Here is a 12,546-nt window from a genome sequence, read left to right as displayed (position 1 = left end):
GATTTTTTTTAAACATTTTGTTTGCTAACAACCATGTTATAAGCGACAAGTGTCAAAGTGGCGGCCCGGGGGCCAAATCTGGCCCGCCGCATCATTTAGTGTGGCCCGGGAAAGTAAATCATTAGTGCCAACTTTCTGTTTTAGGATCAATTTATAATGAAGAGTATAGATGTATATTAAATTTCCTGATTTTCCCCCTTTTAAATCAATCATTGTCATTTTTTAATCCATTTTTTTCTGTGTTTTTAGTTCAAAAATTATTTTGTAAAATCTAAAAATATATATTAAAAAAAGCTCAAAAAAACATTGTTTTAGATGTATAAAAAACAGTATATTCTGGGCTTTTAATCCACTTCTTTTAATCCATTTATTTAAAAAAAATCTAAATATTATATCTAAAATGGTTAAATTTCCTGATTTTCCCTTTTAAATCAATAATTGTCATTTTTTAATCCATTTTTTCTGTGTTTTTAGTTCAAAAATCATTTTGTAAAATCTAAAAATATATTTAAAAAAGATCATATAAACATTGTTTTAGATCTATAAAAAAATTGAATATTCAGGGATTTTAATCCATAATTGTAATATTTTAATCCATTTTTTCTGTGTTTTTAGTTCAAAAATCATTTTGTAAAATCTAAAAATATATATATAAAAAAGCTAAAATAAACATTGTTTTAGATCTATGAAAACCGGAATATTCAGGGGTTTTAATCCAGTTCTTTCTATCCATTTATATATAAAAAAAATCTAAATATTCTATCTAAAATGGTCCGACCCACTTGAAATCAAGTTGACGTTAAAGCGGCCCGCGAACCAACCCGAGTCTGACACCCTTGTTCCATGCGTACCTTTGGTGAGGGCGATCTCCCGGACGGTGTAGCCCTCCCTGAGTCGAACGGAGACCACGCTGACCAAGTGAGCGTGCACGTCCTTCTCGGCGTGCTTCTTCCTACGCACGGCCAGCGCCGGGTTACTGCTCGCCGACACCAGGTGCTCGTTGAACAGTTTGTGCTGGGACGCTGCAAAAACATTGAGGGCGTGACTCCGTATTCAAACACAAAAGAGGAGGTTACACAGAATGGCGGCGCCGACTGACCGCCGGAGAAGCCCGAGTCGATGGCCTCGGGGGTCTTGAGGAAGGAGTAGGTGAGGAAGGCCTGGTGGTAGGCGTTCATGTCCTGGCCGTCCGGCTGGCCGTCCGGTTGGCTGGCGGGACAGCTGGCCAGGTAGGAGCCGAAGGTGGCCACCGAGATGAACTTCATCAGCTCCACGTTGGGGATGTAGCCGAAGCTGCAGTCGTACGAGTAAGGACCGCCCACCTAAAGGGGGCGGGACGTCGGGGGGGAAATATCAAGAGCGTGATTGGAGATCTCTTTATGTAGCTTCTTTTGTATTAATTGTATTGGAGGTTTTTATTATTATTATTCAAAAATAAACACCCAACTGTCTTTTTATTACTTTTAAAAATTAAATGTATTAAAGGAAATAAGGCACGCCTAATATTCTCACTTTATTACATTTAGGTATTCTATACATTTAGTAATTCTTTTTTAATTATTTAAATTGACTTTGTTTATGGGGAAAAAAGAAAACAGTCAAGCGTTTTTATAAGACTTTTAAACATGAAAAAAATATTTAAAATGATGGAAAATTGAATATCCTCACTTTATTTAGTTATTTATTTTAATATTATTTTTTTTCATTTAAAAAATAACAAGACTATTACTACAAAATATATTTTAAATAAATATAGAACATTTAACTATTTTCATTTCCATTTTTGATTTGAAAATGACAAATTAAGAGGTTTTCACCTCATTTAGTTATTTATTTTAATAACATTTTTTCATTAAAAAACTAACTACATACCACAAAATATATTTTAAATGAAAATAGAACATTTAACTATTTTCATTTCCATTTTTGATTTGAAAATGACATAAATTAAATGAGGTTTTCACCTTATTTAGTTATTTTAATATCATTTTTTTTATTAAAAAAACGAATTATATTTCTACAAAATATATTTTAAATGAAAATAAAATATTTTCATTTCTATTTCCTTTTTTGATTTGAAAATGACATAAATTAAATGAGGTTTGACCTGACATATTTCCCAAAAAAACAAAACGACTGTGTCACCTGCACAAAGGAGCACGTGATGGTGGCGCTCCTCAGCTGGTTGAGGAGCGTTTCGCACACCACCACATCCGGGACGCTCATCACGCCGTCGGTCACGATGATGATGCCTGTGAGGGCGTCATGGCGGTGGTGAGCTCCGGTCGTCCGAGATCCGACGCTTTGACCTACCGGCGCTGGAGTTGGGAGGCAGCAGCTGCAGGGCCAGGATGCCCTGACGCACCATGCTGACCAGTCCCACGTCGGGGGACACCACCGAGATGTTCCGTCTCTTGGCGGGCTGCTCCTCCACGCCGTTGCCGTGAAGACCGCACTCGGCCGAGGAGCTCTGGAGGTCAAAATCCAGGCGACAATCACTTCCTGCTTAGGATATGCTATGACCGTATTTTATTTGGAACTCACACTTTGATGGCGCTGATTGAGAACATCGGCAATGCTGCTCTCCACGGCTTTGAGCTGCTGGTAGATGTGGTGCAGGAAGTGGCCCAGATCCGTCCGGTCCAGCTGACAACCCTGCACCAAGACCTGCGTAGACCCGACCGCTCCAGTTTAGCGACGTCCCGATCCGCTCGGTACACGGTCGATTGGTCGCCGGTCTTTTGGTCGCCCAGAAGGTAAGTGATAATTACCATTGAAATGGTTGCTCAAATTCCCTAAATACAAACTGAGAATGACTATTTAGTCATACTTAATGCCCTAGTAATTATTAGGCTAAAGAAAAGCTCCAAATTTCCCGGACTTTTATTGTTTTTTGTTGGAGAACTTGTTAAGACCCTGACTGACGTCGCTTCTTAAAGGGACAACGCATGTACATACAAACTCTTATACACTCACACGTCGGCTCAGTGAAACTGCTCATGGCCATTGTTGGCTTTTATTGATGCGTAGACCGTGCTGTTTTACCTTGGTTAGACTGGCGACCAAAAGACGGCGACCAAAAGACCGGCGACCAATCGACCGCACACGATCCCCTCGGCGTCGGGGCCCGAATGGACGGAACCTGATGCGACGTGAGGCCCAGAATGGAGGAGTAGACCAAGATGGTGACGAAGATCTTGGGCGTGAAGAGCCGCTCCGTTCCCGGGACCTTGAAGGGTTGCGCCAGCCCGGCCAGACATCTGGACAAGGCGTGGAAAACCTCGTCGAAGATCATCTCCCCCGTGCTGTCGTCCTGATAAGCGCGGTTAGCGAGCTCCGCCTCCCAAAAAAAGACTAAAACGAAGCGAAGGATGCGCTCACCACGATCCCCGTGGAAGGGCTGAGGTCCAACTCGATGATGAAGCGATAGCGCCGCGCCAGGAAGGTGGCGCGAGTGGACGGCATCAGCGCGGCGGGCCGGGCGGCGGCGTCCGGCGGCCGTCCTTTCACCAGAACGCTCAGCAAGTCCAGCTCGTTGGCAGAATTGAGCTGGAGACGCGGCGGGGAAGGGGTCGAGAGGTCAGCACGGGTGGGGGGCACGGACGACGGGAAAGGGCGAGAGACTCGCCAGCTCGGTCGGCGACGCCGGGCGGATGACTTGTTTGAGTTTGCCGAGGAACCAGGCCAGACGCACGTTCCTGGAGATGCGGTACTCCTCCTTCATCAGAAGGTAGATGTGCTGGGCCTCTTCCACCTGGAAGACATGTCATTAGCTTAGCCAATGCTAATCAAATGACTAATGAATGAGTAATGCTAATATAGCATGGGGCAAATGTGATCATTCCCGAGTTATGGAAAAAAAAATACTTACACAGGAATGTTTTTTTTTAACTTAATACTTTACCGAGATACTTGATTAGGACTCCAAATGAGTTGACCCAGGTTGTGTTAAAAAAATATTTGATTACTTTTCTAATATTTACTCAATCATATCGCTATCAAACTCGCTTCTATACCGCAACATATTTTATGGCTCGACTTAAAGTTATTATTTTTCCTGGTTAAATGGTCTTTAAATAAAAAATGTGTCGTTTTGATGGAACTTACAGGGCTAAAAAAAATTAAGCCATTTACTGTTTTGTCCTTCCTTTAAGAGGAAAATAAATTTAACAGATAAAGCCACCTTTTCCTAACCCTTTTCCTAAATACCAATAGATGAGACAATAGAAAAAAAAGATGTATTGGAATAAAAATGAATTAACAAAGTAAGATTTTGACTTTCAACTAGCAGTACACCGTACTAAATTGTCATTATAATGACGTAATGACGTGTGGTCACCATATTTTCGCGCCAACTGTTAACTGGACTGTACTAATTGCATTTAAATGAGGGGGACAACATCAAGTAGCACAACAAACATGACGCGAACTAAGAACAGCACAGCAGTCACCATATTTTCGCGCCAATTTTTAACTGGACTATACTAATTGTATTTAAATGAAGGGGACAACATCAAGTAGCACAACAAACATGACTAAAACTAAAAACAGTACAGCGGTCCACCGTAATTGCCGGGCAAAAGTTTAGTTATGTTGTTCAAACAATTGTTTAAGTTGAAGGTGTCACAAAACGGGGAGTTAATTTAGTTTAGTTAGACACGAAAACCAACAATTGCTCGTGTTTTGCTCGTCGCGAATGGGAAGTCCAAAACACTGCGCCTTTTTCCCTGCGTCAGAGCTTTTATTACGGTGTACTGACCTCATTGTCCTGTCTTTCTGTCATGCCGTGCGTCGCATAAGGACTACAGGGGTGTTGCCGGTCCTTAAAAGAGCAAATTGGAACTTGTTTTGGGGGACAAACTTGCTCCTTGCTTGTCGTGGAGGAGAGGCAGGTCTTTGGACGTGTCTTCTTTGCATTCAATAATAGAACGGGCGAACTCACGGTCGCCACCGTGTGGTTTGGCGTGGCAGCTGAGGAGCCACCGTTTCTATCAAATTATTGGCGTGGAATGTTTTATTTAATTTTATTTTTTTAATATTGTTTTTACTAAAATGGTGCAGGGCACTAAATAATATCTTATTTGAAAATTTAAATCGGAAAGTAGAGCGAGTTGGGGGTGGCGCTAATGTATTAGCGAAGTTGAAGAGGCCAAAACGAAGAAGACTTGTTTTGCTGCGCTCACTGATGACGCCATCACATCGCGTCGTATACGCCACGCTGATCTGCTCGTAAGGCCACCGGAACTTGTTGTTTAGTTTCGGATTTTAGTGCTGTTTTCCAAGTTTGAACGATCATCTGAAGCCGCGGACATGGCGGAAAAATCAGATCCCGTCAAAGAGTTCGAAAAATGGAAGAAGAGATACAATTTAAAGAAAGCTCGCGTGAAGCGTGAGCGCGGCGTGAATAAGCCCGTTTGGCAGGTCGAGCGCGAGAATATCGAGCGGCTGGTGAGCAGGTACGACGACATCAAGAGCGAGGAAGTGGTCAGGTTCTCCGACTTCCCCCTGTCCAAGAAAACCCTGCTGGGCCTGCAGTATTGCCAGTACCGGCAGCCCACGGAGATCCAGAAGCAGACCATCGGCGTGGCCCTGCGGGGCAAAGACGTTCTGGGAGCCGCCAAGACCGGGTCGGGTAAGACCTTAGCCTTCTTGATCCCGCTGCTGGAGATCCTCTACCGCCAGCAGTGGAGCTCGGCGGACGGCCTGGGCGCCTTGATCATCTCGCCCACCCGCGAGCTGGCCTACCAGACCTTCGAGCTGCTCCGCAAGGTGGGACGCAAGCACGACTTCTCGGCCGGGCTGGTCATCGGCGGCAAGGAACTGAAGAACGAATCGGCGCTCATCCACCGCACCAACGTGGTGGTGTGCACCCCGGGCCGGCTGCTGCAGCACATGGACGAGACTGCCCACTTCCACGCCTCCGACCTGCAGCTTCTGGTGCTGGACGAGGCCGACCGCATCCTGGACATGGGCTTCGCCCCCACGCTGGACGCCATCCTGGAGAACCTGCCGGCCGGCCGCCAGACGCTGCTCTTCTCGGCCACGCAGACCAAGTCGATCAAGGACCTGGCGCGCCTCAGTCTCAAGGACCCCGAGTACGTGTGGGTGCACGAGAAAGCGCGCTTCAGCACCCCGGCCACGCTGGAGCAGAGCTACGTGGTGTGCCCGCTCCAACAGAAGGTGGACATGCTCTTCTCCTTCATTCGGAGTCACATCAAGAAGAAGATCCTGGTCTTCTTCGCCTGTTGCAAGGTAGGGGATTGTACAACGGCGACGGAGGACGACCGATCGTTCGTAGCTAGGGACCGGAGAGCGTACGATTAGCCTAGCGGGCACGTTTTTGGAATGTGGGAGGAAAGCGGAGTACCCGGAGAAAACCCACGTAGGCCCGGGGAGAACATGCTAACTCCACAGAGGGAGGACCGACCTGGTACGACCCCGGAACTGTTAGCCCGACGCGCTAAGCCTTCGTCCGCCGGGTCGCTTTTAACATAAACGTTGTCAACGGCAGCCATTATTTCTATTATATTTAACATTCAATCTAATAATCGTTTTAATCTCAACCTAAAGCACGTTGTCAAAGTTGCGGCCCGGGAGCCAAATCTGGCCCGCCGCCTCATTTTGTGTGGCCCGGGATAGTCAATGATGAGTGCTGACTTTCTGTTTTAGGATCAAATTGAAATGAAGATTATAGATGTATGTTAAATTTCCTGATTTTCCCCCTTTTAAATCATTAATTGTCATTTTTTTCTGTGTTTTTAGTTCAAAAATCATTTTGTAAAATCTAAAAATATATTTTAAAAAAGCTCAAATAAACATTGTATTAGATCTATAAAAAATGAATATTCAGGGCTTTTAATCCAGTTCTTTTAATCCATTTATAAAAATATCTAAATATTATATCTAAAATGGTCCGCCACACGTGAAATCAAGTTGACGTTAAAGTAGGATCAAATTCAAATGAAGAGTATAGATGAATATTACATTTCCTCATTTCCCCCTTTTAAATCAATAATTGTCATTTTTTAATCATTTTTTTCTGTGTTTTTAGTTCAAAAATCATTTTGTAAAATCTAAAAATATATTTTAAAACAAAAGCTCAAATAAACATTGTTTTAGATCTATAAAAAACTGAATATTCAGGGATTTTATTCCAGTTCTTTTAATCCATTTATAAAAAAAAACATCTAAATATTATATCTAAAATGGCCCACGTGAAATCGAGTGGACGTTAAAGCGGCCCGCCAACCAACCCGAGTCTGACACCCTTGACCTAAAGTGTGAAAATACAATATGAGATTTCAAAAAGTGGATATATTATCCGAATGAGTCGCACTCGATTTTCAGGCATCGCTGCCTCACTTCCTTTTGATTTGGGGTCACTTCCTGTCCATTTTGGGGCATTTTTGGGTGACTTCCTGTTCCCCTTTCAGTTCAAAAAAATTTAAAAAGAATATTTGCCCCTCCTAGCCAGTGAGTTACATTAAACGAGCATGTTTTCCTCCTAGAATGCTAATTTTTGTGATCATTCAAAGCTCAATTTGGCTCATTTTTTTAATGAGAGCTTCCTGTTTTGTGTGTGGTTTTTATGGGGGGTTGTCTAGGAGGTGCAGTTCCTGTTTCGCATCTTCTGCCGCCTGCGCCCGGGCCTGCCCGTGCTGGCGCTGCACGGCAAGCAGCACCAGATGAAGCGGGTGGAGGTCTACGAGGACTTCCTGCGCAAGAGATGCGGCGCCCTGTTCGCCACCGACGTGGCGGCCCGCGGCTTGGACTTCCCGGCCGTCAACTGGGTGCTGCAGTACGACTGCCCCGAGGACGCCGACACCTACATCCACAGGGTGGGCCGCGCCGCCAGGTACAAGGAGAACGGCGAGGCGCTCCTCCTGCTGCTGCCCTCCGAGGAGGAGGGCATGGTCGCCCGGCTCAAGGACAAGAAGGTGCCCGTCCGCAAGATCCAGGTGAGTCGCCGAGCCGAAAAGGTCGCCTCCCCTTCCTGTTCGGAGAGGCGCTCTTCAAATTAATTTATGAGTTTTTATGCTGAGTGGCAGCCAATGTTTGACCCCTGTTTGTGCTAGAAAACTTTTTTACAATTGGTGAAAAACTGCTAGATATCTTTTACAGTGGTAAAAAATGAGCTAGACATCTTTTACAATTGGTAAAAAAAATACGTACTAGATATCTTTTACAGTGGTAAAAAATGAGCTAAACACCTTGTACAATTGGTAAAAAACTACTAGATATCTTTTACAGTGGTAAAAAATGAGCTAAACATCTTTTACAATTGGTAAAAAACCGCTAGTTGTTTTTTACAATTGGTAAAAAAATAAGCTAGACATCTTTTACAATTGGTAAACAAAACTGCTAGATATCTTTTACAGTGGTAAAAAATGAGCTAGACATCTTTTATAATTGGTAAAAAAACTGCTAGATTTGTATTCAATTGATTGAAAAAAAACTAGATAGGTAGATCTAAATATTTATAAATATAAAAGGTAGTGATGAATTTCCAATGGAAAAGGAAAAAAATGCTATGCTTCATATATATGTATTCTCTTATTTTTCATATTTTTAAAATGTTCCTAGTTCTTTTTTAATGAAAAAAATCAACAAAGTAAATATATCGTCTATTTTTTAATTATAAAATTGTAGTTTTTTTTCACTTAATTAATAAAGGCTGTCCTTGAGGTAAAATATAATATTCATTTTAAAAACTCCAGATAATCCCCTATTTTTTAATTTACATTTAATAAAAAAAATGAATATAATTCTTGCTTTTCCAAAACATAATTTTAAAATGTATAACAGAACACAAAGGAACAAACAGTGAATATTATCCAAATCTAATTTAAGTCAATCCAATTTTAAAACGGCAAATGAACTGGAATGATAAAATTTCGTTTCTTTAAAAAAAATCTCCATTTATGTATTTTTCTTTTTTAAATTTTTTGAAATAGTCTTGGATTCCCTGCAAAAGAAATAAAAATAAATTTCCAAGATAAGACTTTGCATCCAGTGAGCTAGCTATAGCTATAGCTAGCAGCCCCATCCGTCCAAAACGAGCCTCCGTCTCCCCCTGCAGGTGAATTCGGAGAAGCTCCAGAACGTTCAGCAGAAGTTGGAGTCCTTCCTGGCTCAGGAGCAGGAGCAGAAGGAGCGCGCCCAGCGCTGCTTCGTCTCCTACCTGCGCTCCGTCCACCTCATGAAGAACAAGGACGTCTTCGACGTCTCCAAGCTGCCTCTGCGCCAGTACGCTCGCTCGCTGGGCCTGGCGGCGCCGCCGCGGGTGCGATTCCTCAACCGGGCCGAGGCGGCGCCCGAGAAGACCGCCGCCGAGGAAGCCGGCGGCTCCCACGACGATGATGATGATGACGACGATGACAACGACGACGACGACGGCGGCCCGAGCGGAGCGTTCGCCGCAGACGACGACCAGGAAGATTTGGACTTCCTCACCCTCAAACGAAAAGATGTCTTTGCCGTGGAGAAACCGGCGGAGACCCAGGCGGAGGAGGGTAAGTCTGTCGTCGGTTCGATCCCGGGTCGGGTGGAGTTTGCATCTTCTCACTGGACTGGTGTGGGTTTTCTCCGGGTAATCTGGTTTCCCCCCAAAACATGCATGTTGGATGCTAACACGTTCCTAGCTACGAGGGATTGATTGTTTGATTCAGGGCACATGTGTCAAAGTGGCGGCCCGGGGGCTAAATCTGGCCCGCCGCATCTTTTTGTGCGGCCCGAGGAAGTAAATGATGAGTGGCGACTTTCTGTTTTAGGATCAAATTCAAATGAAGAGTAGAGATGTATATTAAATGTCCTGATTTTCCCCCTTTGAAATCAATCATTGTCATTTTTTAATCCTTTTTTCTGTGTTTTTAGTTCAAAAATCCTTTTGTCAAATCTAAAAATATAAAAAATATCTTCTATTTTCCACTTCAATATGGAACATAATGATTAAGAGATTTTCCCTTACTAAGAAAAAAAAGCTCAAATAAACATTTTTTTTTACATCTATAAAAAATGGAATATTCAGGACTTTTGATCCAGTTCTTTTAATCAATTTAAAGTATAGATGTATATTAAATTTCCTGATTTTCCCCCTTTTAAATCAATAATAGCCATTTTTTAATCAATTTTTTCTGTTTTTAGTTCAAAAATCATTTTGTAAAATCTAAAAATATATAATAAAAAAAAGCTAAAATATACATTGTTTTAGATCTATAAAAAAACAAATATTCAGGGCTTTTAATCCATTTATAAAAAAAATATCTAAATATTAAATCTAAAATGGTCCGTCCCACATGGAATCGAGTTGACGTTAACGCGGCCCGCGAACTAACCCGAGTCTGACACCCTTGATTCAGGGTGTTCCCCGCCTGGTGCCCGTAGATGACTGGGATCGGCTCCGGCACCCCCCGCGACCCTTGTGATGATAAACAATCCAGAAAATGAATGAATTTTGCTTCAAACGTGCAGAATAGGACGCCCGTCATTTTGAATCCAATCAAACAAAAACAAACAAAATCGATATCGTATTTTCACCTATTTCAAAATTAATCCTCAAATAGCTTTCAATTAGCTTATTATAAAATGTGCATTATCATTTTAAACATAATTTGAGTGTTACAATTCTGAATTTATTGCATTTGAATGGCTGGTTTATTAGAATACGATGTCACATTGGTTCAATTGGTTAAAAAAAAACAGACAATAACATCACATTTTGGCAATCTTTTTTTTTATTGCCATTGCAATAAATACTATATATACTAACCCACTAGAATTTGTTGTCTTGACAGGCCCGGCGACGGAAGTGGGCAAGAAAAAGGAGAAAAAAGTCAGCCGGTTTGCGGAGGCCAAGAAGATCATCAGGAGGAACTTGAAAGTCAACACCAAAACCACTTTCACGGATGACGGCGATGCCGTGCAGGTGTGGCCTCCCACGCAGAGGCTGGCCACGGACGTGGGAGACCACGACGACGACGAGGAGGACCGGGAGGCGTCGGGTATCGACGTGGACAAAGCCAAGGAGCGGATGAAGAAGGAGGACCAGGAGTTCGACAAGCCCGAGTACACCCGCAAGGTGAAGGCCAAACATCGTGAGAAGAGGCTTAAGGCTAAAGCGGAGAGGAGGGAAGCTAGCAAGCGCAACCGCGGCGACAACGAGGAGGAGGAGGACGAGGAGGACGAGGAGGGAGAGGAGGTGGTGGCGTACCTCGCTGACGGCGGGCACGAAGAGTTCGACCCCGACACGCTGCCCGATCCGGACAGATGTCGCCGGGAACGAGGCGGTGCTGAGGATGAAGAGGAAGATGAGGACGAGGAGGAGGAGGAGCCACCACCGAAGAAGAAGAAGAAGAAGGCCAGGTGGCAGGAGGAAGAGGAGGAGGAGGAGGAACCTGCAGGACTCTCGCTGGCGGAGGATGAGGAGCTAGCTTTGCGCTTGCTTTCAGGGCGGCCATTTTAAAGGCTCTTTTCGCTAAGACTACTTTTGGCTAAAAGCACAGCTGGAAAAAATTAAATGGTTGAGAAATAAGAATACAAGAATCAAAATGTCATTTTCTTTCTCAAAATGAATAAAAAAAGAACTGAAATTTCCATTTTCTGTCAATATTCATATGGTTGAGTTCTAGTCACGTCATGGCACGGCAATAAACATCCAATCAATTTGAACTGTTTGGATGCCATTGATGTGCAGTTCATGTGGATTGGGAGGGCTTCAAGCCGGGCCTCCCAGTCTAAACAGATTGGACGGCAGCCTTTTGAGTCGAAATAAATTTGATGTATGTGGTCGTCAATAGCAATGAACTAGTTCATCTGGTCATTTATGCTTCTTTTGATGCCATTTCAGGCTTTTTTTGCTCCTTTTGACCATTATTAGGCGTGCACAATGTTGTCCTTCATTATTTTGCGTAAATATTCCCTCTCATTGACGGCAATGGGCGTCCAATCAGTTTAGATTGGGATTTCAAAGGGTGTGGATGTTCGTCATCGTCAATGGCAGGCGAATCTGTATAATCGTATAACTGTGAGTCACGTATAAATACATTTTAATAAGAATTTGTTAGTATTGTTGTTGTTTTTAGCATCAGATTCCCTTTTGTTATGTTATATTATTCAAGATTGACCACAGGGTGCTTGGATGTCACTCAATTTATATCCTTTTTGAAAGAATTAAAATAATATTATTCAACGCCAGGAGTAGCAAATTAGATCAAACTATACTTTACTAAAAATCAATGTCATTATTTTAGCATTTGTCTTTGAGACAACAAAAATGACAGTTTTGTTTCCATTCTTTTATTTCAGTGTTTCAAGGTTTTAAAGTTTTTGATGTAATTATTTCATGATTAAAACATTTCAACTTTAGTCTCAATTTGTGTTGTTTCAATTCAATTCTCATTAAATCAAAAGACGTGAGTTGATTGCACTGTGAACCTGAATGCATCGCCGTTCAAAAAAGTACCGCGTGATGCCTTCACGTCACCTCGAGAATTGCGTAGGTTACTTAAAGTCACATAGAAATCTATGTATTCTTTTGTGAAAGCATGT

The 12,546-nt window shown here is 42.8% G+C and overlaps 2 protein-coding genes across 5 annotated transcripts in view; one reads left to right on the top strand and one right to left on the bottom strand.

Annotated features, from left to right (window-relative positions):
• The window catches only part of szt2 (SZT2 subunit of KICSTOR complex), a 44,796-nt gene extending 39,885 nt beyond the window's left edge, over nt 1-4,911 (bottom strand). For all 4 annotated transcript variants that reach the window (XM_077607672.1, XM_077607673.1, XM_077607674.1 and 1 more), the window contains exons 1-9: nt 4,760-4,911; nt 3,629-3,754; nt 3,382-3,549; nt 3,143-3,313; nt 2,545-2,667; nt 2,314-2,470; nt 2,146-2,252; nt 1,100-1,322; nt 852-1,022 (exon numbers count right to left, since the gene is read on the bottom strand). In XM_077607672.1, the coding sequence (XP_077463798.1) occupies nt 852-1,022; nt 1,100-1,322; nt 2,146-2,252; nt 2,314-2,470; nt 2,545-2,667; nt 3,143-3,313; nt 3,382-3,549; nt 3,629-3,754; nt 4,760-4,783 (1,270 nt within the window). In that variant the 5' untranslated portion in view covers nt 4,784-4,911. The remainder of the gene's footprint in view (nt 1-851; nt 1,023-1,099; nt 1,323-2,145; nt 2,253-2,313; nt 2,471-2,544; nt 2,668-3,142; nt 3,314-3,381; nt 3,550-3,628; nt 3,755-4,759) is intronic.
• A 260-nt stretch (nt 4,912-5,171) lies between these two features.
• ddx10 (DEAD (Asp-Glu-Ala-Asp) box polypeptide 10) lies at nt 5,172-11,798 on the top strand. The gene is made up of 4 exons (XM_077607866.1): nt 5,172-6,252; nt 7,605-7,958; nt 9,080-9,512; nt 10,794-11,798. Exons 1-4 carry the CDS (start codon nt 5,311-5,313, stop codon nt 11,459-11,461), a joined length of 2,397 nt encoding a protein of 798 aa, XP_077463992.1. The 5' UTR covers nt 5,172-5,310; the 3' UTR covers nt 11,462-11,798.
• The last annotated feature ends 748 nt before the right edge of the window (nt 11,799-12,546 follow it).

This window comes from Stigmatopora argus, chromosome 8 (assembly GCF_051989625.1).
Source record: "Stigmatopora argus isolate UIUO_Sarg chromosome 8, RoL_Sarg_1.0, whole genome shotgun sequence".
NCBI classification, from domain to species: Eukaryota; Metazoa; Chordata; class Actinopteri; order Syngnathiformes; family Syngnathidae; genus Stigmatopora; species Stigmatopora argus.
The sequence above is the reverse complement of the archived record's forward strand: the minus strand, read 5'-3'. Positions and strand labels throughout refer to the sequence as shown.